The following is a 27729-nucleotide window of genomic DNA, read 5'->3' as shown; positions in this document are numbered from 1 at the left end:
GGGTCTCACCTGGCTCCGACGTGCTGAGGTTGGCTCCTGCCCGCCGGCCCTCCCCGCTCCTGTCCTCCATGCTGGGCAGCCGGGAGCCGGGCCTGGGGCTGCCGCCAGGGCAGGCGGATAAAGTGCAGGGGGCGCTGGGGTGTGGCAGCGGCGGGGGGCAGCCGGCGGGGGGCTTCGAGGGGGGAGAGTGGCAGCAGGGTGGCAGCTTGGCGGGGCCTGCGGGGGCGGGCGAGGGCACGCCCTTGGCCGCGGGGGTTAAGGCAACTGGCTTGTGGGTGGACTTCAGGGCCTTTTCCGGGGCCGGCTCCTCCAGCTCCAGGGGGTGGTCCTCCGGCTTCCGCTGTGGGCAGGGGAGAGCTCAGCCCGCGAGGCCCCGGCTCAGGGCCTGAGGGCTGGGGGGCCGTGGGGGCTCCCGGGCCAGGCCCAGGACGGTGGCCTTGGGTGGTACCTGGAACTGGGCGGCCCGCGGCGGGGGCTGGGGCGGCTGGGGCTGTGGGTGCTGAGGTGGGTGCTGGGGCGGGTGCTGTAGGGCGTAGAGGTCCTGCTGCCGCAGGAACTGGGACCGCGAATACACGGGGAGCTGGCCATGGTGCTGCATGTGGGACGCGGGGGCCCGGCCCCCGTACATGGGGGGCCACAGCGAGGCCTGGTCCATGACGTCAGCTGTGGGCAGCGCGGGGCAGCTGTCAGCTGCAGGGGTGGGCGCTGGGCTGCGTCCCCTGCCTCCTGCGTGGCCTTTCCACCCCTCGCCCCCAGCCCACCCACCGCCTCCGCCTCCCCACCTCCACCTCCACCTCCAGCTCGCCACCCCCGCGGGGGCTGTTCCCTTCCTCACACCTGCTCCTCACACCCACATGCCAGCGGCCTGGCCCAGGATGCCCTTACCGAGCGCGTGGGGGGCACTGTGGGGTGTGGGCTCCGAGGGCAGGAGGACCAGCTGGGCGGGGGTGTCCTGGGGGAGGGGGAAGACCGAGGGCATGGAGCCGGGCACTGAGGCGGGGAAGCCGGGGGGCAGGTTCTGGTGCAGGGCTGGGTGGCCCAGGCCTGGGGAGACAGGGCACAGCAGTCAGACGGTGCGGGACGGGCAGCCGGGCCGCAGTCTGGCCTAGGCCACGCTTCTCTCAGGCCTCCCAGGCCAGCCGTGCCCCCCAAACCCCTGTGCCTCCTGGCTGCCTTCGGGCACTGACCGTAGGAATGGCCCCCCATCCACAAGGAGGGGCTGCGGGTACGGGGCAGCCACGGAGGGTGGGCGGGGTGGGGGTGGGCGGCCGGGTCCCCGCCCAGCTGGCTGCTCTGCAGGGAGGAGCCACCGGCCAGCATGAGGTGAGGGGCCAGGTCCCGGGGGCAGCCGCTGGACGCGTGCATCCGGCCAAACTCCATGAGGTCCTTGTTGTCCCTGCACACAGGAGGCGGGTGAGGGCTCAGGGCAGCTGCTGGCCACCGGCCCCACCCCCACCCCATGGCCATCAGCATTAGAGGGAGTGCGGAGGGGCCTCCATCCCAGAAGTCACCATTGGTGGAGGGGGGTTAGCAGAGCTCCCCTGTGAGCAGGCACCCCCATAGCCCAGGGTGTGGCTGGGCCCGTGGGGGCGGGGCTTACTGCAGCAGCAGCTCGCGGCCGGCCAGCCCCAGGCGGTCCTCGCACAGGCGCCTCTCCTCCTCGGCCTCCGGGTCCAGCGCGTGGGAGCGGGGCCCACCGCCAGCTGCAGGGGCGGAGATGGCAGAAGGGATGAGGGTGGGGGGCCCATCAGGGTGGCAGACGGGGTCCACGCAGCCCTGGGAGGGTGGAGGAGGGTGGTCAGCATGGTGCCCCCACCTCCTCCGCGGGATGGGCCATACCTTTGAAGGTGGGAGCTGCCCGGCCCTGCCGCCCGGGGTTGGTGCCGTAGGGTGCCTCTGGCCGGCTCCCCGTGTCCTTCTGCCGGGCCACGGCCACGGCGATGCCCACGGGGGGCTGCCGCACCTCCCCGTCGCCGTGGGGGGCCTCGTGCTCCCGGCTGCGGGCACAGTCGGGCCTCTCCGCCTCGCTGGGGGCCTGGCCTGGGCCCTTGGAGGCCGGGAACTTCACATCCTGCTGGGCACAGCTGGCCTTGAGGCCGCCCAGGCCCACGAAGGGCGCCTTCTGGCCGGCGACCAGCGCCTGGTTGCTGTACTTGAGCAGGTTCTTCATGGCCGAGACCTCGTCAGGCGGGGCCGGCAGGTCCTGGGGCCGGAGGGCCGCCTGCTGGAGGCCCCCGAAGGGGTCCAGGTAGCCGCCGCCCTTGCGCTCCTCGCCGATGGCCATGGGGGCGCCTTGGCCTGACTGGACGCTCCACGGGGACAGCTGGGGCCCCCCGTAGCCCAGAGATGCCAGCTCCAGGGACTTGCGCTTGGCTTCAGCCCCGCTGCCCCCCAGCTCCATCTCGGGGGCCACCAGGTGCTGCTGATGCCGGACGCGGGCCACCTTCTGGGCCCCGGGAGGGACCAGGGGGGCCTCCTTGCCGGCGGTCTTGTCTAAAGTGCAGCAGGCCTGGGTGACCTTCCCACCCAGAGGGTCCTGGTGAGCCGGCCGGACGCAGTCCTGGGAGGGGGTGGGCAACTCGAAGTAGCTGCCTTTGTCCAGCGCCCCCGCGGGGAGCCCGGGGAAGGGGGCCTCGGGGCCCGCGCTGCGGAGGTACTCCAGGCCCTTCAGCCGGGGGTTCAGGGTCGCCTCGAAGCCCCGAGGCCGCCGCTCGCCCTTGGCCTCGGCCTTCAGGTGGGCGTAGGAGACCCCGTAGTGTGCGGCGTGCTCGGGCGCCAGCGCCCCGTCCAGGTGCCGGTCTTTGCCCTCCCCCGCCACTGCACAGGCCTCGGCCGCCGGGAAGGCGCGGCTCTTGTCGGCCGGGTGTCCCACGGAAGGCACGAAGGTGGGCCCGCTGGCCTTCAGGTCCCGGGGGACTTGGTCCTGCAGCGGGCAGAGCCCGTCGGGGCCGGCGTGCAGCTGCAGGCAGGGGAAGGAGCCGGCGGCCGTGCCCAGGGGTGGGGGCGGCCCGGCGGGCAGGCCGGAGGGCACCGTGTAGGCCGCGTGGTGCAGCGCCTGCCGCCGCTCCGGGCACTCGCCGAAGGCCTGCCCCGGCTCCACAGGTCCCGTCGCCTCCTTGGGGCAGCGCCCGGAGGCCAGGCCGGGTCGCACCAGCACCCCGCCGGGCCCGCCGCCCGCACAGCTGGCCAGCGCGGCCTTGCCCCCCTCGCCGTTGAGCACCTTGGTGTTGAGGAGGCAGGAGGCGAGGGGCTGGGGGCGGCCCTCACAGGGGCCCCTGGGCGCCGTGCCCTCCCTGCAGGGGCCGTCGGCCGACAGGGGCAACACCAGCCTGTGCCGCTCCGTGCCGCCGTCCTCCTCGGCCCCCCGCCCCTTGCCCTCCAGCGCCTTGCCCGTCTTCTCCTTGCCCAGCTCCTTGCCCAGCTCCTTGCCCAGGAGGAAGCGGTCGAACTCCCTGGCGCCCTTCTGCAGGGCGGTGGCCTCGCCCCGGTCGCGGCTGCAGGACCCGAGGGGGTGGGTGGGGGCGGCCCGGGCCACGGCGGGGAAGTTGTGGTTGGTGGGCAGCAGCGTGGGCTGCGGGGGCAGGTTGCGCAGGTAGAAGTTATCTGCGTGAGAGAGAACCCAGGTCACGGGAAGCCGGGGTGGGGACCCCCCAGCGTGTGCCCCAGGGGCCTCCCCGTGGCCGGCTGGCAGGGACCCAGGCTTCAAATGGTAAAACAGACGGGACAGAGCGTGCATCACCTTAACGGTGTCTCCGTGGGCAGCTCAGTGGCATTAAGCACATTCGCTCGTTCATCCTCCCAAACCAAAGCTCTGACCCATGAAACACCCCCCCCCCCCGCAAGGTTCTGACGTGTGTCCACCCCCCAGGAGGCGGGCGCTGAAAATGCCCAGCCCGTCCAGCTCCTTGCCCAGAGGACTCAGGCGGGAGCAGGTGGGGCCAGCAGGGGAGGTCTGGGGCCACAGGCATCTCCTGAGCCCCCGTGATGCTGGGGCGGGGTGTAAACTGGTCCAGTCTTCACGAGCCCATCAGAACCCTACGCTGAGGAGGCTGCCTCGCCTGATGGCTAATGGGTGGCTGTGCCCACGACAGGTGGCGCCGTGTGGCCGCTGCCCAGTGCACTGTGCCAGGTGCCAGCCAGGGAGTGTGAGGCCGAGGCAGGCGAGACCGTGTCCTGTGGCCTGTGAGGGCGAAGGCCCTGGAGGAAGGGAGGCCCAGGGGAGACACTGTTTGGAGACGCACTCGCCTACCTCCTGAGCACGCCCAGAGGCGCCAGCCCTCTTCTTCACGGCTAGGGGTGTCTCAGGCCAGGGGGCTGGGGTGACCATTTTTATTACTTTTTAAAATTTTTACACATATTTTTATGGATTTCAGAGAGGAAGGGAGAGGGAGAGAGACAGCAACATCCATGATGAGAGAGAATTCTTGATCGGCTGCCTCCTGCACGCCCCACACTGGGGATGGAGCCTGCCACCCGGGCCTGTGCCCTGACCGGGAATCGAACCGTGGCCTCCTGGTTCTTGGGTTGACGCTCAACCACTGAGCCACGCTGGCTGGACAGGGTGGTCGTTTTTAAAGGGAAACAGGAAAATGGTCCCAGTTGGCTGTCCCCATCCTGGCCCACCCTTGGCTTCCAGTGCCCCCGCAGGGCTGGCGCCATCCATTCTGGTGGGTGGTGGGTGTGCTCGGGGCTCCCCGTGCTGGGCCATGGCCTGCTGTCCAGCCTGACCCTCCGCCTGGGCAAAGCCTTCCTGCCGGGCCTTGCTCTCTACGTGGGGCCCGGACGGCCCTGGGGACACCCAGTGCCTCACGCGGGGGCCGGATCCTGTCTTGGGGACTTTGGGGGGCCGAGCCCCTCCGTACCCAGGTGGGGTGGCGGACAGGCAGCGTGGGCCTGGAGCCCCGAGAGCGAGCAGACCAGGGGGGACCACGGACACACGTGGGACTGGTAACGCCGTCCTCAGGTGTATAAATTCCTTGTCAGTTTCCTGCTAATTAGAACGAGGGCAGCCCAGGCCAGACCTGATTAGCTCCGTTTCCAAAACCAAAGCATCCTGGGGGCTGCACCCAGCACCCGGACGGGACGGAGGCCGCGGGGCCCGCGCCCGGGGGCCAGGCCGCGCCCAGCTGCTTCTCCGCAGCCCTGACAAACGCTGTGGCAACAGCACAGGCAGCGGGCGCGGGAGTGCGGGGGCCCAGCTGCCGGCCGTGGGCCTGTCGTCTGGGCAGCCGAGTGTCTGCATGTGTCCATCCCCTGGGCGGGCGGGGAGCGTCCTGGCCCCGCCTGCTGGCAGGTCCTTCTCTGCACCAGCCCCGCCCTCCAGCCCTGGGCTGGGCTGGGGGTGCAGGGCAAGGCTGGGTGCTGAGGGAGCTGGGCGCCACCCTCAGGGCGAGGGGAGGTGAGAGGCTCAGACTGCACAGCTGTGTGCCTGCCAGGCCCGAGTGACCTGCTACTTGGCTGGGTCCTGGGGCCTCGAGTTTAAATCCTCCAGGGGCCTGAGAAGCAGTACCCCCTCCAGACCCAGGAGGGCGGGTCCACCAGGCTGGCCAGCCACCCCCTCCCAGGAGGCCTGTGCCCCAGTTCCCACGCAGCCCCTGAGCCCCCGCACGGCACTTGCCTTTCTGGGCTCCATAGAAACGGTGTTGTCCATAGAGAACGTTGCTGTTTCCATGGTGATCCAAGTGGCTCATGGGTAGGAAGGTGGATGCCAGGCTCCCCGAAAATCTGGGGTACCCTGGAGCTAGAGAAGCAAGGGGACGGCTGCAGAGGCCCCTCCAGGCCTCGGCCCACGCCTGCCCTGACCCCAGGGAGGGGAGAAGCGGTGGGCAGCCCTGTGGGACACCCCGTGGAGCCCCGAGAGCAGCCGCCCGAGGGCAATCAACCATCAATACATCACATTAACTTCGACTCCACTGCGACCCCCTCCGTGCGGCTCTGATGGAATTGCTGACGGGCGGGGAGGGAGGGAGGATGGCGCGGGGCCCCCTTCTCTCAGCACAGAGCCCGGGCGGTGCGGCCAGAGGGCTCTGGGAGGAGGGACACGGCCTGCACCGAGGCCCTCCCGGCCCGGGCCACACTCCCAGCCAGAGGAGCCTGGCCAGCACGCCTGGCCTACAACTTCCACCCCGCCCGGTGCCTGGGCGGCTCTGCCCCGGCCCTCACCTGGGGCTGGCACCGGGGGCTGCGCCAGGCACCCACCTTGCTGGAGGCGGGAGCACTGGGCTCGCACCTGCCGGGCTGCCTCTGCACTGAGGTCTGCAAAGGGCGCTGGTCCCCAGCCCCGAGACGCTCCCTGGCACCTTTGAGTCCAGCCAGCAGGCCCGTCTCTGTCCCTCCGAGGGTCTGCCCGCCCGCTCTGCCCTGCACGGGAAGGCCAGCCGCACCCTGGGACCGGCCCCACTGGCTGGCCCTGGGCCTTGGTGGGCTCTGGCCACCTGGACACATGCCCTGCGCCCCGGACGGGACGAGGACAGACAGAACCAATGCCGGCCTGCGTGGCCAGGCTGGGGGAGGGGGTGACTGCCTGCTGGAGCCCAGAGCCACCGGCCACCTGGATCTTGGCCCCCCACTGCTGGCCCCTCCCCACCAGGCCCAGAAGGTGGGGGTGGCCAAGTCGCCCACTGGATCGGGGCAGGCGGGACCCTGACTGACTCCAGAGCTCATGCTCTGAGCACTTCCCCGTGGAAAACGGGCCAGAGGCATTTCTCTTGGGACTTCACGACTGTCCCAGGACCCCATCTGGTCCCGGCGACTGGGGACGCCTCCTGTCCAGCTGCTGGGCCGCCCCTGCTGCGACCAGGGAGCAGGAACCCCGGGACTTCCCCAGGGGCCGGGAGAGGGAGGGGCTGGTGCAGGGCCCTGCGGCGTCCTGGGTGGGGAGGGCCATGCCTTGAAAAGAGGGAGCCGTGAGCCTCACGCCTGGGAGTGGGGGCGCCAGCACGCCCCTTGGTGGCCTCAACTAAGTCCTGCCAAGTCCCGAGGCAGAGCTGTCATCTTGCTCAGGAACTCCGGTTCCCAAACGAGGGTTCTGTCAGAACCCCTTCGTCCTGTGACAGCTCGTGGCTCACCCGCCACGGAGCTCAGTCTGAGAAACACTCATCCGCAAGGGCCGGGCATCGCAATGGCCTGAGGCTCCCTGTGGGGGCGGGTGCTGAGACTGTTAGAGGGAGGGTGGGGGCGGTGTGGCTGGACACTGTCGATGCGGGGGGGGGGGGGGGCGCGGCTGGGGCGCGGGGGGGGGGGGGACAGCCCGGAGGCCCCTGTGCAGGGTGGGGCCGTGGGATCGGCTCAGGGGTAAGGATGGAGGGGGAGCCTCAGGGGCAGAGCTCACAGTCGGAAATGGTCAGGCGTCTCACGGGGCTGCTCCGGGGGGGCGTCCCACAGTCCACCTTGACCCCAGCAGGCCCTTCAGCAGTGACAGGCTGCCGTTCAGCCCGAGGCTGCGGTTGGATGTCCCCTGGCCCAGGGGGTCCGAGGTGTGGCCGTCCCCATCCGCCACCCAAGCGTCCCCGGTCCCACCGGCGCGAGGACACCACCCATGGGGCTCGTCTGAGGCCCGGGAAGGCGCCGGATACCGCCCTGGCCTGTCCCCTCGCGGCCCGTTCCTGCCGGCGTGGGCCCACTGGCCCGGTTAGTGTGCGGGGACACATCTGGAGCAGATGTTTCCTCGATTAAACTCGGCTCCCGGAAGACTTGACAGGAGTGGCCGGGGCGGGGAGGCGGGGAGGGGGCGGGGGCGAGGCCTTGAGCTGCAAGGGGAGTGGGCAGACACGCAGCTGCCCCTTTAATTGGCGACTGTTAAATGTTTTACGGGCCCTCGTTTTGGTAAACAGAAGTCTGTAAATTCCTCCTTCCCAGACTCCCTTTCCCAGGCGGGCCCCCCTGTGACCCTGGGGGGGTCCGGCCTCCGCCCACCCGCCCTCCGGGGGAGCAGGGGTCCAGCTGGCCAGGGGGGCTCCTTCCTGCCGGGTCCTCAGGGGCAGAGAGGGCGCTGGCCCTGCCTCTGCTTCCCCTTCTGACCCCGAGCTGGGACGTCCCCCAGGAGCGGGGGGGTGTGGGGAACAGCCGAGGGGCCCCCCTCCATCTGCGGCTGCAGGGCCCCACCCCGGGACCCCAGAGGGGAGTTGCGCGGGGGCGGGGCTTGGGGGCGGGCAGAGAGGAGAGAAGTCCCCCCCCACCCGGCCACAGAAAGGCCTTTCTTCTTCCAACAAGACCCACTCTGAGCTCAGTAAGAAAATGAGAAATGATTTTTATGAATCAGAGCAGCTGTTCCAAGACCAGAAGCCAGAAGTCAGGGCCGCTAGGTCCTTAAAGGGGCTGCTTCGGAGGAAAATGGGGGGCACATCTGGGGAGGCTCAGGGGGCAGGGGGCCAAGGGCAGGGAGAGGACACAGGGACAGGGTGGCTACAGTCCTGCAGTTCCCCCCCACACACACCCGAGACCCCACAAGTTCTAAGAGGGGTCCAGGCCCGAGGGGTGGCTCTGAGGTCCCCATCCTGCCCCTCTGTGAGTTGCCAGGAGACCAGCCCTATCCCCTGGCATAACTGACAAGTCTCGGCACTCTCAGCGCCCCGTGGGGTACGGAGAAGTGAGGACCAGCACCCCAAAGCTCATGGGCTGGACAAACAGCGTTGGCCCCTCCCTGAGGGGTGGCACCCACACAGATACCCGAGGCTCAAATTGCTAGAAAGTTCTCCCCACTGTCAACCTCACAGCCCAGTGTCAGGTCCCGAGGGCAGCTCCCACACCCGCCCGCTGAGCCCCTGGCCGCGGCCGGACATCTGTACTTTCCACGCGGCTCACAGCTCCAGGACGGACCATCCGCCTCTGTAAGACCCAGCTGAGGTCCCAGCTCCTCTGGGCAGCGGGGCCCCCCTCCAGGGCCAGCAGCAGGGACGCCCCTTTAGTGGAGCCTCTGCAGACTCCCTTCCTCCACCCCCCAGGCCCTGAAGGACCCCGAGGAGACACCTGGCCTGGGAAAGGACCCCGGGCCCAGCGCCCGCCCCTGACCAGGCGTCTCCACGTCATACCCGCACTCGGTGCCAATGGCTGCCAACCGCGGCGCACAGTCTGCTGAGTGGCAGTGACGCCCAGACGGGGGCTGGGCGGGTCCTGAGGCTGCACCCACCGCTCAGGAAGTGCGGGGTTGGCTAGGGGCGTCTGCCTGGGCGCAGAGGGGTCTGAAGGGAGCAGCTTGGCCACAGCCCCTCCCATGTCCTCCCTGCTCCTGGCCAAATGCCCTATGTCAGCCCCCCCTCGCAGCGCACTCGGTGCTCGGACCAGGCATCCAGCTGTGCTTCCCAAAGGCGGGGGGGTGGGGGGGCGAGTGAGGCCCCTCCTCTGGCTGGAGTGGGCTGGGAAGCTCGGCCCCTCAGGGGTCCCCAGCTCGGCCTTTCGAAGCTGGGGGCGCGGCTACGACGGCCGGGGGTGGGGGTCACATGGGCACACGCTGACCCCCGTGCCCAGGTTCAGGGCCCGGCGTGTGCGCCTGGCTGAGAGCCGGGGGGATGGTGCCAGGCTCCCTCAGGCGCCTCAGGAACAAGAGCCCCGGGCAGCCTGCCCACGGTCCGCGGCCCCTGGACGTCCCGGCCCCTGGCACGCACTCGCGGAGGAGCACAGCCGGGCACAGGGCAGACATGCCACCCCCGTCAGAGGCCAGGGGCAAGCGGGGTGACCCCCAACCTTCCCCAACACCCCACACCGCAGCCCCGACTGCCGGGGGCCCTGCCGTGCTCCTGGGGGCTCCACGCTGCGTGCGAGCAGCCTGGCCAGACGCAGGTCCTGGGGGACCCCAGGGGCTTGGGGCCGGGAACGACCTGGCAGCCACAGATGTGGCAGCGACGCGGGCCTCTCCCACCCAGTCAGGCCCAGGGCTGCCCACGCACATGCGCCCCCAGCAAGGCCCCGGCCCACAGTGGGCAGGGACAGCGAGGACGGCGGGGGCTCCGTGTGGCGCGGGCTGCGGCCTGTGTCACGGAGGGTCTGAACGGCTGTTCTGCTGAGCGGGGTTAGCAGATGGGGAAACTGAGGCTTAGAGGTGCCGGGCATCGCCCAGCCTCCGCGCAGGCGCCGTGGACCTGCGGTTCATGCAGCCCCCGGGGCCGCGTCCAGCGTCCTGAGCCCTCGCTGCCCACGTGGCAAGGCATTGCTGGGAGAAGTGAGCGAGGAGGGGCCAACCTAGGGCCAGGGGTGGGATAAAACGGCGCCGGCTGAGTGCACGGGGGCCACTGCTGACCGGCACCCGGGCTGGGCCTGGGCCCCTGCCTCTGGGCCGTCTGCAGCTGCAGGGCCCAGGCCCGGTGGCGGGGCTGGCAGAGCGCCCCCTGCTGGGTGCTGGGCCCACGGTAGTCAGGACGGGACCCCAGCAGTGAAGCAGGACGGGGGCCAACAGCTGGAGGGGAGACGGGGGTGGGAGTGGGGGGGGAGGCTGGGACCCTGAGGAGGCGGCAGGCACAGCAGGGGGCACGGGCAGGGGCAGGAGGTTGGAGGTTCGGGTCAGAGGTCAGGCAGGATGGCCCACCCTCAGCTGTGGTGAAAGGAGTTGGGGGTCTGTCCCCCGCACAGAGTTCCAGGGAGCGTGTCCCTTCCCCCCACGCCGCCCCGTCCCCCCCATTTCAGAGCAGCCCGCTGGCCCCACTGGCGGCCGGGGGAGGTTAGGGGGGGACAGGCAGGCAGGGCTGGGGGTGCTGGAGGGGAGGGGACAGGCCGATGGGAAGGGGGCCTGTGGGAGATCCAGAGGCCATGCCAGCCACGGGGCACACGGGAAGGGACTGGGCCAGGGCCAGGGCCGCCCAGGGAGGGCCTCCGGGGCCACACAGAAGCGGCAGCCGCTGGGCTGGACGACGTCCATCCCTCACACGGACGGGGCCCTGCACCTGCCTGCTCCCAGCAGCCCCGGGCGGCCTGAGGTCTCAGAGGAGACAGGGGGGCAGCCCGGGGGACTCGGGGAAGTTTGGGGGCTGGGAACAGCAGGGGTCCCCCTGGAGCCCAGCCCTGACGGAGAAGTGGCTCCCACAGAGAGCCCGGCAGGGGAGGCCAGCGCTGGCGCGCGTGCCCATGGCCGCCCACGGCTCTCCCTCCAGGTGGCACAAGAGACCCGAGTAGCCGGGCTGTGCTGCTCAGCGGCTGCCCCCCCCAGGAGCAGAACCCCTTTCATCAGCCCCGTGGGTGGCCCAGCCAGGCAGCTGGGGGGTGCGGTGGAGAGGGAGGGGCCAGGCTCCTGACAATAGGACCAGCTGTGCTGTGCCCCCGCCCCCAGTCCAACCCAGGGGGCAGGCTGGCCGGACACGGGCTCACCCCAACACTGGCCAGCTCCGCCTCCCCCTCTCCCCGAGCCCCAGAGGGGAGGGAGCCTGGGGGGGCAGGCAGCCAGGGACACCCAGGCTCAGCCGGATGTTCGGGGAGGGTCCCCCAGCTCCAGGCTACACCCTGCACTCCAGCTGATCCCCCACCTCCCTACCCTGCCCAGGAAAGGCAGAGTCCACCCACAAACAGGGGGGCTGCCTGGAGTGGGGGACACAGGGCCCATCCCCCCACTTGTTGCCCCCTCCTGGCCTCCTGGCCCCAGAGATAAGAACCCCTCAGAGGCCCTGTCGTGGCCAGGCCGTATGGGCACCTGCCCCCCCCCGACCCCCCCCCCCCACCCCAGGGGCTGGAGAGAGGAAAGGAGGCTTGAGGGTGAGCCAGACTCAGCAGCCTCCCGGGCAGCCCCCCCCCCCCGGCGCCGCTGGCCCCCACTCTCCAGCCGTGTCGCGTGCCCCCTCCCCCAATACACATGGCAGAGACACAGGCCCCGGCAAGCGGGGATCCAGCTGGCACGCAGTCAAACGAGCAGCCAGGCACGCTGCCAGGGCAGCCAGCCAGCACTGCCACTCGCCACCCGCCCGGCCGGCCTTCACGCTCCCCGTTCGCTCGGCAGCGGCAGCGAGGCGGCCGCACCACGTGGCCTGTCAGAGCTGCGGCAGGCGGGCGGGCGCGGGGCGCAGGGCGGGGACCCCCACGGGCAGCTTTACTGAAGGCAGAGACCCGGAGAGGGCAGGGGTGCACTGAGGCAAGGCCGGGAGGTGCGGGCGGTCGCATGGGCCCCAGGACGGCACACACACTAGCTGACCTCGGGCGCGACCCCACCCCCCCACCCCGTCATCTCCAAGTCCCTTTCTGGAGCCTGGGAGGCAGCTCCCTGTCCTGCACCCGCCTGAGCCCCCACCCGACTGTGGGCGCATAACCCAGGGGGCGCCGGGTGACGGACAGATGCCCCCTGGGGCTGGTGGGTGGGGGGGCTCGTGGGGCCCAGTTCCAGCTCTTTCTGCTCAGGCTGCCCGGCCTTGAAGGAGCTGCATCTCCAGGACCTGGGACGGGGATGGGGGGGAGGGGACAGGACAGGGCGCCGGCCAGGGGGCACCCCCACACCGCCCCCCCAGCACAGCCGTTGCTCAGGGGAAGTGAGGGGCGGAGGCGCTGAGGGCCTCCCACCCCTCCCCGCGCCCCCAGAAGGGCAGGACCTTCTTGCAGGGCAGGTGGTGCTGCCCACAAACTGCCATCCTTGCCCAGGAGGTCCCCCGGGGGCACGGAGCTGCTCCCGGCCCGGCCCCTGCGGGGAGCACTGCTGCAGGAGGGGAAACCGAGGCAGCCCGCCGTGGGCCTGCACACCTGCGGCAGGGCCAGGGACGGGCAGTGGCCGTTATTTCGGTTGAGGTGGCCCCCAGACTGCGCAGGCCTCCCTGCCAGCTCCCCGACACTCAGCTGCCCCCCTCCCTGCGCAGACGCCTTGGGAGCCAGATGCGCTGCTGGCGGCGGGCGGGCGGGCAGGCGGGCAGCGGCCGGAAGAGGCAGGGCCCAGACCCAACTCCCAAATCGCCGGGCGCCCCTTGGGGTGCAGCTCGGCAGTGGCGGGGCGGGCAGTGCAGGGGCGGGGGGGGGCCGGGCCCCCCGCTGCCCGCTGGGTCCCTCCAGGGGCCTCCCCGGGGGACGCGCTGCTCCTTATCACCGCCCCGCATGTGCCTCCGCGGCCCGGAGCCGGATCATGGGAACCGCGGGCCCTCGGGCACCTGTCCTGCTTGGAGAGCAGCCCTTTCTTGTGGCACAAAGAGTGGCTTCTTTCTCTCCCCAGCGCGCGGGGCGCTCACCTCCCGCCCGGAACACACAGCCGCAGCGTGCAGGTCCGCGCTCGCAGACACGGCGCCCGCCACTCGCAGTCATTGAGTTACAGAGGTGCCCGTGCCAGCGGAGCCCTCTGTGCCCGCTGCCAACTGCAATTGCCTCTCCGTGTGCCAGCCGCCGCGGGCTTAACCCTTCCCGTGCCGCGGGGCAGAGCGGCCCGCGGGCAGCAGCAATCAGGGGCCCAGGGCCCCCACCCACAGCACAGCGCCCGGGGCTGCGCGGACAGCGGGAGCTGGGGTGCCCCCGAGTCCCCGAATGCTCATGAGGCACCTACTGTGTGCGCGGGCTGTGTCCCACCGGGAGCCCGGGCCGGGGAGGGACTCTGCTCTAGGCCGGCCCGGCCCCCGCCCCCCCTCCGGGCAGCCTCAGCAGGATGACAGCGCTCTCCTCCCGCCGCCTCCCTCCCAGCCGCCACATCTGGAGCCCATGCCTCCCTACGCCTGGGGGCGGAGGGCAGCCCAGGCTGGCTGGCCAGCTGTGCCCCACATTTCCTCAGCTCCCGGGCCCTCCTGGCCCCACCCCCTCTCGCTCCCTGCACATCTGTGCTGCACGTCTGGCCAGGACCACTGCCTGGTGCCCACCTCATTTCCACCGACGGCTACCTCTCCCCTGGGGGCTCCGGGCAGGAGGCGGCCCCTCGCCAGAGCCCCTGGCACAGCAAGGGCGCCGATGGCTTCACCCGCCTGGGCACCCGAGGGGGCGCTCTGGCTGCCGGGCCTGCCCCTGACTTACCTTCGTGGGAGTGGGAGAACCAGAGCTGGGAGGCGGCGGGGTGCGAGCCGCGGTAGGCCTGCTCCGAGGGCGAGGGCGCAGGGCCGCTGGGGTGCGTGGAGGCCGCCGAGCCCAGGCTGCCGGTGAGGAAGCTGCCCATGAACGAGGAGGCCGGGGAGGTGCCCATCAGGCGGCTGCTGGCTGTGGACACAGGGCCAGGGTCAGGCTGGGCGGGACCCGCCTCCCACGGAGCCCTCAGCGGTGGCTCCCAGGCCCCCAGCTCCCGGGGTTTTACCTTCAAATACCCAGAAAGCGGGCCGAGAAGGACCCCTCGGACCGACAGCCAGGCGCAGGGTCTGGAGGCCCCAGTGCCCTGTCACTGCCCCGTCGCCCAGCCCACCCACGCCCCCCAGCCAGGTGCCGGGCACTGCTCAGGGCCCAGGGGAGACGCTGTCCCAGGGCAGACTCCTGAGCGGCAGAGCCCGACTCCCGGCCTCTTGCCCGCACGCCTGCCAGAGTGCTTTGCCCCCGACTCCCGGGAAGGGCCAGGTTAGCAGCACCCCCAGAGGCCCCAGAGGCCACACCCTGCCCTGCGGGCACCAGGTCTGGCCTTTCCCCACAGCAGGGCCCTTAACCTTCTCCACAGGTTCAGTTAATTGACTCATCAGACGGTGCCTGGTTCCAGGTGAGCAAGAGGAGAAACTGAGGCAGGGGAAGAGAGAGGATGGGAGAAGCCGATAGGAGGAGGAGCCTGGGGTGGGAGGAGCCTGCAGGTGGGCGGAGCCTGCCGGTGGCAGGAGCTGAGGATGGAGGTGTAGGGATTCGCTTGTCAGGGTCCAGTCCTGATGAGACGGGCATGGAGCCGCAGACACACACATAGCCAGGTCACTTGTTGCTTCCCCAGCAGACAGCCTCCGCGCCGCGCCCCCAGCTCTCCAGGCCCACCTGCACCCTCCACCAGTGTCCCCTCTCTGGCCAAGGCCAGTGTCCAAGGCCAAGCTGAGCGAGCCTGCCTGGTTTCCACGGAGACAGGCGGCTTGCACAGAAAGCGCACACCCTACACCCAGCACAGCCGCGGTGCCTGGTGGGTGGTCCTGGGGCTGCTGGGCCCTCAGAGGTAGGGTCCCCTTGTCACCTCCCCAGGACAGTGAGCCTGGCTGGGGACCAGCCCAGGGGATGGGGAGCAGGGACCTGGGGGCCTGTCAGGGTGTGTGGGGGTTCGGGGGCCAGGAGGCTGCAGGCCCGGCCCCAGGTGAGTCAGGGCAGCTGTTTCCCAGCCTGGGAGGCAGGGAGTCCGTGGATTTGTGATGCCTCATCCAGCCTGGCGTGGCCCTGGGAGCTTCCCAGACACGAGGTGACTCAGCAGAGAGGCGGCAGGCCAGAGTCGGGGAGGGGGAGAGGGAGGGGCTGCCCCGCTGGGAACCCCGCAGCTTCCCTCCCTCCGTGCCCCACCCCCAGGCCGTGTGAACGGGCCCTGTGGACGTCCCTCAGTGCTGCCGAGCTGGGTGTGAGCTGGCCCCGTGGTGGGTGTCGGCCCCGGGCAGTCCTCGAGGGGACCCGGGGCAGGGGGCGAAGGGGCCCGGGAGCCAGGGACTTCCCGGACCGCAGGGCTCAGCTGCCCTGGGCCAAGGCCAGACCACAGGCACGTCCAGCCGGGGCGGGGTGCTGGGCTGGGAAGGGAAGTGCTGGCCTCCGGGCGGTGGGCGGAGGGGGCGGGGAGGGGGCGGCCCATTGGGCTCCGGGGACCCTGGGGGGGCATGCCTGTGGGGTGAGCCAGGCCTTCCTGCCTCGCCCTGCCCGGCCCTGGTCCCCCAGGCTTCCCGCCCCCTCACCCTCCCAGGAAAGTCCCTCACACCCGGCTCCTCCAGGGGACAGTGGGGAGCAGCGGGTCCAACAGCCGGGTCTGGATGAAGGCTTTCTCCAGGCGCGCGGCCTGAGAACCCACACCTTGAGCGCTCCCACACGCGGGCGGGCGCGGGGGGGCGGGGGGGGTGCTGCGGGGGCGGGGGCTGGCCGGGCCCAGGCTGGTCCCACAGGGCCCTCCGGTCCTGGATCCAGGAAAACTGAGGCTGGGAGGCCGCTCCCACGGAGGGTCCCGCACAGCCAGCCTGAGGACCTATCACCCCCCCCCCCCCGAACACCCCCCCCCCGCAAGGGCAGTTGGGTGGCAGGCCTGAGGCCGAGCGGCGGCCCAACCCGACTGGGCCCCTGAACTGGAAGATGGAGACTGATCCTGGCCTTGGGCGGGGACCCTCACGGGTACCCTGTTCGGACACCATCCGGGAAGGGGGTCCCCGCTGCCTGGGGGCTTTGGGGCCAGGTGGGCAGGAGCCTCGGTCCCGGCTCCATGAAATGGGGGACACACCGACGGCCAGAGACCCACACTGGCCTGTCCCCCGACTTAGGGGACCCTCTTAGGTGCTGCCTTAGAGCAGCTTCTCGGAGCCCGTGAGGAAGGGACCCCTGCCCCGCCGGCCCCGCCCCTCCCAGCCGCTGCCCCCTCCCCACCTGACCTGGCCCAGCCCCCGCTGCCACTGGACTCTGCTGACACGCAGGCGACCTGCAGGGGTTCCCGAGTCCTGCCTCTGGCTGGGCCATCACCTGGGGTCCCGGCTCCTCTTTCCACACTGAAACGCTAGAGCCTCGTCACCCAAGTGCTCCGCCTCCACGTGTCCCTCGCCAAACGCTCACGCAGCGGCTCGGGAAGCCCCCCGTGGGAGGATGTGCCGTGCCCACGCTGGGCCGGCAGGATGCCCGCGCTCTGAGCCCCTCCCCAGCCTAGGCCTGCACAGGGGCCCCCGCGCCCTTGCCGGAAGGGGTCTCTGCTGGCCACCGTCCTGGGCTGGGCGTTGGGGAGCAGGGAAGGCACTGCGGCGGGTGTGTGTGTGTCAGGGGGGGACTGCTGGCTCCTGACCCCCGGCAGAGCGTCCTGGTTCCCGCCGTCACCTCCATCTCCGAGGAGTTTGGTGGTGGCACTGTGCCCAGCCAGCACAGCCACGGCAGACCTGGCTGCCACCTCCCCAGCGCCGCCCGCCGACCAGTAGCCAGCCCCAGGCAGAGCCGAGCAGAGGCGGCCGGGGCCGGGGCCAGGGCTGGAGCTGCATGGCCAAGTCTGGCTGGGAACTGGGCTGCAGGCTGCTTCCTCCTGGCAGGGTCCGTGCCGCGGCGCTGCGGTCACCAGCGGGGGCGGTGGGAGCGCGCAGCGGGTGGGACGGGCTCGCGGTCCGACCCTGATCCTGGCTCTGTCTGCACCGATGGTGGGGGTGGGGGGGTTGACAAACCTCGGTGACACCCTCATCCCAGGTGGGGGGTGGCCATCGGCTGACAGGAATGGGGCATCGTTAGCCGGGGCCCCCCAGGGCCCAGTGCCAGGCTGGGGTTGGAGTGAGGTCCGCCCGCTCCCAGGCCCCGTGCAGGCCTAGGCCCCCTCCAGCGTGCACGGCCAGGGTGGCCACACCCAGGGGCTGTCCATCTGCTCGGTTCCCGGGACACGGACCGGCTCAGGCTGATCTCGGGAAGGGCCGAGCGCTGTGGGGGGTGTCGGCAGCCGCCAGGCGGGCCATTCTGTGCTGAGCCTCCCCCCCCCCCCCCCCCCGCCGCCGCCTGGCCGGCCCAGCCAGGTTTGCAGCCCCAGACGCAGGGCTCAGCCCAGCCCCGGCACCGCCTGGCTCTGCCCGGTGCACCGCGGAGGCCTGGCCCGGGCCCCGGGCTGGCTGAGAAAACCTCTCCGGAAGCCAGCCCGCCCGGGAGGCCTGCCTGTCCCACGCCCTGAGGCCCGGGCAACCGGACAACCCCGACCAGCAGCCACTTCCCTCCTGGCCGCCCAGCTGGAGGGAGCCGGGCGGGAGTGCCTGACACCCCAAGAACCTCAAGTGGCCACGGAGCCCGGCCTCTGCCCACAGGGTCCCTGCGCACCGAGTAGGTGGTAGGGGCGGCCGGTGTGGTCAGGCACAACCAAGGGGGTGGGGCCTCCTCCACCACCTGTCGCCATGCCCACCGAGACCCCACAGGTCTGCCCGGCCCCTGCTCCGGGCCCAGAGCCGAGGGCAGGCCCAGCAGAGGCCCCCCCCGCCCCGCCCCCAGCCTGCCACCCCAGCCTGGAGGCAGAGGGAGAAGGAGTGGACGGAGGGACGGACAGACGGAGGGACGGACAGACGGGGGCGGGAGGGCGAGCGGGCGGCGGAGCGGGCGGCAGAGCGAGCATTGCTTAGGCTTGAGGGAGCCCCCGATCGGCACCTCCTTTTCTGGAAACTGAAATGGGTTGTAAACGAAAAAAGGCCTCGCGGAGATGGCGGGCGGCCACTAGGAGAGGCAGCCCCTCCCAGCCGCTCACTGCTTCCGGGAGCCCCGCCCATGGGCTGCTGGCACCAGCTCCCCCCATCCGGCTCCCACCTGCCCAGGCTCCCGCTCCCACAGCCCCTGCACAGCCGCCTGGGCCCCTGGAGCCATCGCGGGGTCCCCCAGAGCACGAGGGGCGGCTGAGACACTGGGGGGGGGCAGGCGGCCTCTGAGCCAGGCCCCAGGGGGCTGAGGGGGGAGGAGGCAGGACCGACAGCCCAGCGGTGACCTGGCCCGCAGCCCCTGCTGCACGACAGGGAGGGAGAAAGGACGTCCATCGCTGGGCGCCCGGATGGAGGAAGGCGACAGGCCTCGGTCCAGCCTGCCTGCCCAGGAGGATTCGGGGACCAAGCCCTGGAGGGAGGGGCTGCTCGGGGAGCCCCCCACCAGGAGACCCAGAGCGGCTGCAGCCCCCGTGGGGGTGAGCATGAGCCAGGAGGTCCCCACGGGGCTGGAGCCCACGCAGCGAGGGCATCAGGGTGTGCGCGCGGGCGCTCACGGGTGTGCCCGGGGTGCGTGCACGGATATGGGTGCACATGGGCTTGCACACAAGGTCGACACGCACATACGCCTGGGACGCGGGCTCTGAGTGTGCCCTCAGATGTGCGAGTACACGGCCGGCTCTGAGCCCGGGAGGGGCTGTCCCGGGCCTGCCCACCTCCTCTAAGGGGGGGCACATCCAGGCTTACCCACGTGGAAGGGACCCTGCCCTCGTGTGCGCCGAGACGCTGCTGCCCAGGTGCCCCCTCCCAGCCCCCCCCCCCCGTGCCCAGGTTCCCCCACAGCAGCCAGACCCCCGGCGGTGGAGACGCTGAGGTGGGCACAAAGCCCTCCCCCGTCTCCAGCCATGCTGGGCAGGGTCTGGGGGCTGCGAAGCCTCCAGATGGGGGCGGCCCTCGATGTTGGCCTGTCCGGCACCACTAGCCTCGCTGGACACAGGGCCGCTCAGCTCTGAGGGCCCAGAGTCCCTGAGATGCCACCCCACGACCCGGCCGCTGCCCACAGCTCCATGAAGGTGGCTGGACAAGGAGGGGACCTGGGACCAGCACGGGGAGAGGACGGGCAGAAGGGGGGAGATGGGGGGGATAACGGAACCTCGATGTGGGGGCAGGAACGGGAGGCGGTGGGTGAGCCCCGCAGCCCAGCCCTGGGGGTGGAGTGGGGGTGTCCGCCCAGAAACATGAGCAAGTCCCACCGGAAGCCCCTCCTGGCCGGCCCGGAGAACCTTCCAGAAGCCCTGGCTGGCCCAGGCAGCGCTTCTCAGGCCATAATAGGAAAACTGTGGTTGCTGAGCCACCCGCCCTGGAACAGGGAGGCAGTGATGACAGGGGAAAGGCTTAGCCCAGAACTAATACAAGAAAAGGAAACTCATGTGAAAAGGGTAAACTTAGCCCTTTGGCGGGCGGGCGGGCAGGCGGGCGGGGCGGCCACGGCCTGTGGGGCCTCCTCGGACGCCGGCTCAGGCCTAAGAGTGAGTGACTCAGAGGCCCTGGGCCAGACGTGGGGGAGAACACACCAGGGGACAGGGCCCCCCACGCCGCTCTGTCCTCACCCCTCCCCGTGCAGGGCCCTCCTGAGGGCGGGGACGGGGTGCGGGGAGGGGACGGGCATCAGCCTCACCCCTCTATGCGCCCCAGCTCGGGGAGCATCCTCCCCAACTGCTACAGGCGGGGGTGCTCTGTGCGGGGCACTCGGGGGCACCCACACTCAGCCTCAGGGAGTCTAGATTCGGGAAGGCCATGACCCGCTGGTCCAGGGGCCAGGCCCAGGGCCGCGCCCCACTCCCCTGGGCCCGCAGGGCTCCCAGGGCTCCCAGGGCTCCCAGGGCTGCCGGAACTGCGGGAGCCAGGCAGCCAGGGAAGCCCAGGTGCGCCCGGCACCTGCTGACCTCACTGGGCAGGCGGCTGGCGAGGGAACAGAGGAGAGAGCGCTGCCAGCCGGACGACACCCACATCCCTGACACCCAAGCCACAGGCTGAGCCTGAGCTCCGTCCAGACGGAAACCCTAACCGGCTCATTCACTGGACACACGGGCGCGGAGTCCGCAGGTGCCGGCCGCCACCCTCGCCCGCGCGGCCTGAGCCCTGGCCTCCCACAGTGGCCCTGGGTCTCGGCGGCCCTCTGGCCGCGCCGCTGTTGGGCCAGCTCCCTGGCCCGCTGGGGGCACACCTCTGAGTGGACGTCCCGCAGGGTGAGGTGACTGCGTCACCTGCACGGCACTGTCCTGACTGGCGGGGGCGGGGGGGGGGGGGGTGTTTGACATCTGCCTCAGGGCCTCCCGCCAGCAGAGGGCGGCCGGGATTTTAGGGGGCAGCCTTGGTCTCTAGCCAGTGAGGGCCTGGGGCCAAGAGGGTGAGCTGGGAGGGGGTGAGCTGGGAGGGGGTCCCCTGCAGCCAGCCCTGAGGGCCTGCAGCCCCATGGACACCATCACCCAGACTCCTGTCCCAGGGAAACTGAGGTAATACACGCCTGCCCGCTGGCCTCTGCAGCTGAGCTTGGGGCGGCCTGTTACGCAGCACGAGCTCACGGATACACGCCTGCAGGGTCGGGGAGGCGTCCACAGCATTTACAGTGGAGCCCAGAGCAGGCGAGGAACCTTCCAGAAGGTGAAGGGAGGCCAGTGGGGAGTCAGCAGCGCAGGGAGCAGAGCTGCTTTTGCAGACAAGTCAGAACAGCAGGCGTGAGCACGAAGTCCTCCGCCTGCAGTGGCCGCACACGGACACACAGGTGCACCCCAGTCCCCGCGCCCCGGAGCCAGCTTCCCCTCCAGCGCGCCCTGGGCCAGCTCAGCCCGTGGCCACGGCAGGGCCAGCAGCCGCGGTCCTGCCTCTGCCCACGCCCTCGCGCTGGGTTCTAAGGGCTGTGCACTGCCCCCACCCGGGCCCTGGGTTTCGCCAAGTGTTTATCACCAACCTGCACGGCTCTCAGGCCGAGTGGCCTCACGTGCACCTCCCTCGCTTTTCTCGATTTTTTCCACACCCTCACACGTGAGGGCTTTCAGAGTCAGCGTACAGATGCATTCAATTTAATTTAGGTTTAATTTTAATGTTAATTTAGAATAAATTAAAAGCTTATTTTTAGGAGACCCAAAGGGATGCAGGAAGTCTCCAAAAGGGGTCCAGCTTTCGGCAGACTGCCCCTGGGTGACCCGCGGTCCGGGCAGGCCAGGCGCCCCATGGGGCAGACCAGCATGTCCGGGGGGTCACTGCAGTCCGGCTCCTCCCCCTCCATCCCATGGAGGCCACGGGGGCCCTGCCACAGGCCACGGAGGGCCCTGCCACAGGCCACGGACACTGGGGCCTGCCATCACCTTCCCGCCGAGGCCAGGACGCAGCAGGAGCCCTGGTCTGGCCTTCACCACGTCCACACCCGGGTTCTGGTTCCACCACCTGCCAGGCCCTATGGGGAGAGATGGGGCCCGGGCCACGCTGAGTGCCACGTGCCCTCCGGAGCACCCACCCCAAGGCCACCGCGGGGCAGACCGGGCGTGAGCAGTGCGGGGAGAGGCGAGGGCTGGGAGGCCGGGGCGGGGCCAGGGGCCGGTGGGAAGGACCTCAGTGAGCCACGCAGGCGGGGAGGGCCGCAGGCAGACGGGTGTGGAGGCCCAGGACACCCACGGCTCTGGGACGTGGAGCGGGCTCACCCCGGGCGGGCGGCGGGCGGCGGGCGGCAGGGCCTGAAATCTGAGACGCCTGCGGAGGACACACAGCTGTGGCCGCCGCCACCTGGGCCGCCCCCACCCGGCAGGCCTCCCGCAGATCCGTGGGGTGAGGTCAGCAGCCGGCGCAGCTCTAGGGCTGCGGGTGGGGAGGGGAGGGAAGGCCAGCGCCGGCCTTGCAGTCCCTGCTGCCCCGCTGGGTCGGGATCTGTGTGGCAGAGGGCAGAGCCAGCCTGGGGGTGTCACAGTGACCCCCGCCTTCTCCCAGGATCTCCCCTGCCCGCCCGTTCTCTCTGGTCCTCACTCTCATTGGCCTGCACTGACCACAGGTCTGGGTGCTGGTGCTGCCTGGGATCAGGGTGTGGGGTACGGAAAAGGGGGAGCAGGGAGGGTTCTGTAGGGCACACTGGGGGCTGAGGAGGGGGATCCCCGCAGAGGGCTCAGAGCCGATGCTCCCACTCAGAGGTGAATGAGCCACTGGCAGAGCCTCCTGGGGGGGCGCCCCCGGTCCCTGTGCATTTCAGCGCGTCCCCCAGGACCCAGCGGCCCCCCCCTCAGGCGGGGAGCAGCCGTGTTCCGCGTGCCAGGTCCTGCCTCTGACGGGGAGGCTGCCGAGGTCCCCAGAGCCTCAGGACAGGGCCGGTCCCACCCATCCCCTTGGTGTCAGCCCCCCAGAAACCCCAGACACCCCTGCTGAACCCCCACCTCACACCCAGGGCCCCCGGAAGCCCAGCCCACACAGGCGGGGGGAGGGGCAGGTGGGCTGGGGGGGCAGGTGGGCCGGTGGTCACCAAATTCTGTGGTCACCCTCGACCTTAGGACCCCAAGACAGAAAGCAGGGAGGGGCCGAGGGACTGTGACCCTGAGGCGCAGCCCACAAGGTTCCCCAGGTCCCTCTCTGCTTGTCCCGGGGAACAGGCCCCTGGGCACATCCTGGGCAGGGCCCGTGTGCGCGCGGCCGGGACACGCTGCCCCGAGGGGGGAGGCACCGCTGAGAGGGCTGCACGGGGTCCCCTTGACCCCTCCAGCAGGGCCTGACCGTGGCCCTTTAAGAGATGGGAGCCGAGACCCAGAGGGCCAGTCCCAGAGCCCCCCGGGGACAGAGCAGGGACCCTGGCTGTGCCCCGAGCGTCCCTGGGGACCTGTGGCTCCGCTCCAGCGGGCGGCCAGCAGCTGGCGGCCGGGCAGGCACAGTGCCGGGCAGACTGCCCCCCCCCACCCCAGGCAGCGGCTGCAGGAGGACTCGAAGGCCGGTGCGAGCGTGTGGAGTGTGCAGACCGGCCCAGGTGCACGCACGGCCTCTGGGAGGCGAGGGCTGCGGGGTGGACCCCTGCCCACCGCGGGGACCGCCACCCGGGCTGCGGGGCCGGACGCTGCATCCCAGCCTGGGCCCAGCCGTCCCCAATCCTCCTCCTCCCCGCCCCCCCCCCGCATGGCCTGTGAGGGGGCTGTGTGCCCCCCGACCCTGCTGCCTGTGGAGGTCCCAGGAGAGGGAGCCCCGAGCCCTGCCTCCCGGGATGATGGCAGCTGGGAGTCCAGTTCTCTGTTCATTCAACCAAGAAGGCGCTCTTCCCCGTGGGGCTGGGGGGCCCCATGAAGGGGGTGCCCCATGAGGGCGCTGTCCCCAAGCCGCCCTTTGGGGCCCGAGCCTGCCGTTCGGAGGCCTCTGGGGCGGCACACCCGTCCCCCGCCATCCCCTTGCCACCATTTCCGGAAACTTCCGGCAGAAAACCAAGACCTACACCCAGGAGGGGCTGCCTCACGGGGCCCTGGCTCCAGGCCCACACGGGCCCCCTCCCAGCACCCAAGGCCTTTGCATCTAAAGACATTGGACTCTTTGTTGGGGGGACAGGGAGAGGGGGGTGGGGTCAGGGAGCCTCCCACCTGTCTGTCCCTCTCCTCCCCGCACCCGCCCCCCCCCCCCCCCCGGGTCAGGGTGCAAACAAAACGCAGCGCAGGGCTTCCCAGCGGATCCCATCACAACCCGAGTGTCTGGACAGCTGCAGCGGCTTCGAGGCCGCCTGCCCGGCTCCTGCCTGGGCGCTGGGCGCTCCCCACCGGCCCACCCGCTGCAGACCCGCTGGCCCACTGCAGGCCCCGGCCCCACACCCCACCCGGCCCCACCCAGCCCCATCCTCCAGGCAGCTGCTCCGGGCCAGGGAGGCGGTCATGTTATACATCACAACCAACAGGGCGGCCCACTGACTAATAGGGCCGTGTGATCTCAATGGTATACGATCCCATAAAACCGTCAGCGGGCAGCGCAGAGCCACGGCCCCACGCCGGCTTCCCAGGCCCGGCTGCGGCGCCTCCGGACACGGGGGCTGGGTCTTGCTGTTTACTTGTAATTCGGTGCCCGGGGGAGCATGGCAGCCCCAGGGGCAGGGGAGACCAGGGAACGGGGAGCAAGCCACCCGTCTGCCAACCCCACAGGGTGCGAGCTGTGCGCCCAGAAGCCCTGGGGTGGCAGCACCGCGGAGGCAGCAGGGCCGAGGCCTCCCGGGGGGCCCTCCACGTGGGCAGCCCCCATGGGCAGGATGTGGGGTGGGCAGAGGGGCCTCTGTCCTGAGGCGGCGTGTCTCTTAGGAGACGGCCGAGGCACTCAGGATGGGCACTGGCTGGTCACCTCACTCACATCCACAAAGCGGGCGCCACTGCCCCCCGAGGCTGTGAGGCTGCGGAGGGGGCACCCCAAGGCCGAGCTGGACTTTCTCATGGGACTCCCTAGGCAGACACCAGTCCCCCCCCAGGGCCAGCTCCGTGAGAGGCTGGCAGGGCCCCTCTGACGGAGGGCAGGCGCTGCAGCGGCTGAGGTCAGGGGTCTGGCCACGGCAACCAAGGCAGCTGCCAGGCGGGGTGTGTGTGTGCTGGGGGGGGGCAGCTCCCATCCGCTGGGGCTTCTATTCGGATATTTAGGGGCGGGAGGAAGCCAGGCGGGGCTCCGGGCCTTTTCCAGGAGGGAAGGGGTACGCCCCCCAAAGCCCTCATTCCCAGTGGCACTGGCTGACCTCTGACCTGTCTGTGCTTGGGAATTCCCAGGCTCAGGCTCCGGAGGCGGACCAGGGCATTCTGGGAAGTGTAGTCCTTGGGGAGCTGGGCGGCCGGAGGGACTCCGGGGCCTTTGGCGCGGGAGCAGCTGAGACCCGAGCGCAGGGGGAAGCGGCTGCGCTGGGGCCTGTGCTGCCTGGGAGGACCCAGCGGCCGGCGCCGGCTTCCGGCCTCGAGCACAGGGCAGCGGTTTTTCTGAGCGAGCCGCCTGGGGCTCTTATTTTGGTGGGGAGACCTGGGAACTCACGAGAGGAAGGATCCAGGCCACAGTGCCCTCCGTCCCGGCCTCGTCTGCCCGCTGCCCCCAGACACCGGGGGACAGAGGGCCGGCCTGGGGCCCCAGCCAGGCAGCGCCTGCCCGCCGGCATGGTCCTTAGGCTCACAGCCCGCTCCGATGACATATGTAAGTTGACAGTGAACATCCTATCAACTTGCTGGAGTGTATCTTGATGGTTAAAACACACTCTTAAAGGTGTAGCATCATTTATCAAACTTAAATCGCCGCGCCTTGCCTGTCCTGGCCCACCCTCCCTCCTCCTCCGCCTCCTGGGCACTCCGCCCTGCACCTAGGCCCTGGAACCCGGAGGGGGGGGGGCGACACTGTCCCTGCTTCTCGGGGCCCACAGCTCAGGTGCCACCTCCCCACCCCGCCCCAGGCCAGGGCAAGCCCACTAATTGCCAAGAAGTGACAAATGCCAGAAGCCCCACCAATTAAATTTAAACGCATGCAAAGCTCAGTGGCTAGTAAATTATTATTTTTATTAGCTTGAACCAAGTTCCCGTAAGAGAGAAAGTCAGCTCGCTCCCATGAATGGCTCTTGTATAATTTATTTAACTCCGCGCTCTTTGCCAAAGCCTGGAATATTTTTAGCTCGTTCTGTTGTTGGATTTGGCTTTTTTATGTGTGTTTCTGAGGGTATTTTTAGCCTCATCCATGTTATGCTCACAGCCTCCTATGTGTTGTGTCCTGTCTGTGCGGCTGCTGAACCCCGTCTCGCAGCCAAGGAGGGAGATTTCTAAGAATAACCGGGGAGCCCGGGGTGCGGCGCTTCCAGGGGCAGGAGCTTGCGGCACCGGCCACTCCCTGCTTCGCCGGGAATTTGCTGGTTCCTCACGTGACCTGGATATTCCTACAGGAAGACCCTTAAAGGGATCAGCAGACATCGGGGCAGCACAAGCCCCACGGAGGAAAGAAACACCCCGCACATCCCCAAAATGGCTCTGGTGGGCGGGCGAGCCGGCCGCAGCCTGGCAGGGCCGGAGCCGCGCTGGACCCCCGGGCGGGCGCTGGGCGTGGGGCGGCGCAGCCGTTTTGAAGTCTGGTTCCGTCACTGACGAGCAGGATGGGTAGAGTCTTGGGAAAGTAACTCTTTTCACACCTACTTAGTGTGGGTAACTGTTGCGGAAACACTCCGCGGTGTCACTGAGTTAATGAGGTATTTACGAAAATGTATTTTTTTTCCTTTACAAAAAATATGGAAGGGGAGGGAGGGGAGCCCTGTGATAGGGTCTTTTCACACCAGGAAACTGTCTTTTTTCCCTTCTGAGACGGAAGCCTGCGGTCTCCCTCTGGGAGGGACTAGCCCCCTGTTTACGCCGACGCCCCAGCCCAGGGCGCCTGGCTCCAGGCCCGGCCATTCACACCCCAAAAGGGGCAGGAGAAGAGGCCGAGAGGACCCACCTTCAGCCAGACTTCAGAGTCCTGCTAGACGGCCCGCCACCTCCGGCGCCTTCCCCTGGGGAGACCCGGTGATTCTCATTCTCAAAGGCCGAGGGAGAGGGTGGAGGATGGGAGCCGCCCCGGGGAGAGGGGGCACGGCGTCTCCCCAGGCCAGCAGCCGCGCCGATGGGAACCCGGGGCTGGTGCCTCGCTGATCTCCCCTTTTCCCCCTTAGATCTCACAGCTTTGCCTCCAGACCATCTGCGTTAGACACAGACTCTAACATGGCCCTAGAAATAAGGACTCGAGCATTTTAATGGCACCTTTTGGTGACAAGGTGCCTGCAGCAGCTCTTTCCACAAAACCCTGCGTCCCACGAAAAAGCCACGGGCACTTTCATTTTTAGAGACGCGGCAGGAGCGCCCGGAGCCCCCGTCCCACCAGGTCCCTCGGGCGGACGTGCTGAGCACGGGGTGGGGATGGGGAGAGCGGACGGGCCCAGCCGGGGCCCCTGCCGGAGGAGCGGCCTCCGACGCCGGGGCTGTGTCTCCAGGCTGCTTCCCACTCCCCAGCTCCAGCCCAGCCACCGGGAGGAAGCTCCCAGCGACCCCAGGCAGGGAGCGGCCGGCAGAGGGAGGGGCCCGCAGCCCCAGGCCTCCCGAGGGGCAGGAAGTCCCCCTCACTGGCCATTTGGAAATCTGGACAGGAGATGTAAAAAATCCCATTTTTAACTTAACGAGACTTGGTTCTTTCTACACCAGATCACAGAGAAATGCAGACCGACGCAAAGTGGATGTCGCTAAATTTCAGAAACCAACACGACATTCCGGCTCTCACTCACTCGCTCGTTTCGAAAGCCTTTTCAGTGGCAGATGCTTCTCGCCGGACACACTGTCCGTCACACAATAGGTCTCTCCAGTCCCCAGGGGGTGGAACACGTGGCCCTCCCCGCCAGGGTGCCCTGGGGACCCCCAGCGCCCTCTGGGGCACCCTGCCCACGGGGAAGGCCTTCAGGTCAAGGACACGGACCAGGCCGGCACCCACCCCGTTTCTCCAAACCCTCCAGGGCCTAGGCTCCGAGAACCACGTGGTCAGCCGTGCAATGAGCAAGACAATGGTTTGGGCCACACGACCACATTCCCACCTGACTCGGTGG

The 27729-nt window shown here is 69.7% G+C and overlaps 1 protein-coding gene across 6 annotated transcripts in view; it reads right to left on the bottom strand.

Moving 5' to 3' along the window:
- The window catches only part of BAHCC1 (BAH domain and coiled-coil containing 1), a 55914-nt gene that overhangs the window by 14852 nt on the left and 13333 nt on the right, over positions 1–27729 (bottom strand). For all 6 annotated transcript variants that reach the window (XM_059671510.1, XM_059671508.1, XM_059671509.1 and 3 more), the window contains exons 3-10: positions 13891–14070; positions 5618–5740; positions 1840–3603; positions 1601–1703; positions 1188–1396; positions 886–1044; positions 449–663; positions 10–340 (exon numbers count right to left, since the gene is read on the bottom strand). In XM_059671510.1, the coding sequence (XP_059527493.1) occupies positions 10–340; positions 449–663; positions 886–1044; positions 1188–1396; positions 1601–1703; positions 1840–3603; positions 5618–5740; positions 13891–14070 (3084 nt within the window). The remainder of the gene's footprint in view (positions 1–9; positions 341–448; positions 664–885; positions 1045–1187; positions 1397–1600; positions 1704–1839; positions 3604–5617; positions 5741–13890; positions 14071–27729) is intronic.

This window comes from Myotis daubentonii, chromosome 16 (assembly GCF_963259705.1).
Source record: "Myotis daubentonii chromosome 16, mMyoDau2.1, whole genome shotgun sequence".
NCBI classification, from domain to species: Eukaryota; Metazoa; Chordata; class Mammalia; order Chiroptera; family Vespertilionidae; genus Myotis; species Myotis daubentonii.
The sequence above is the reverse complement of the archived record's forward strand: the minus strand, read 5'-3'. Positions and strand labels throughout refer to the sequence as shown.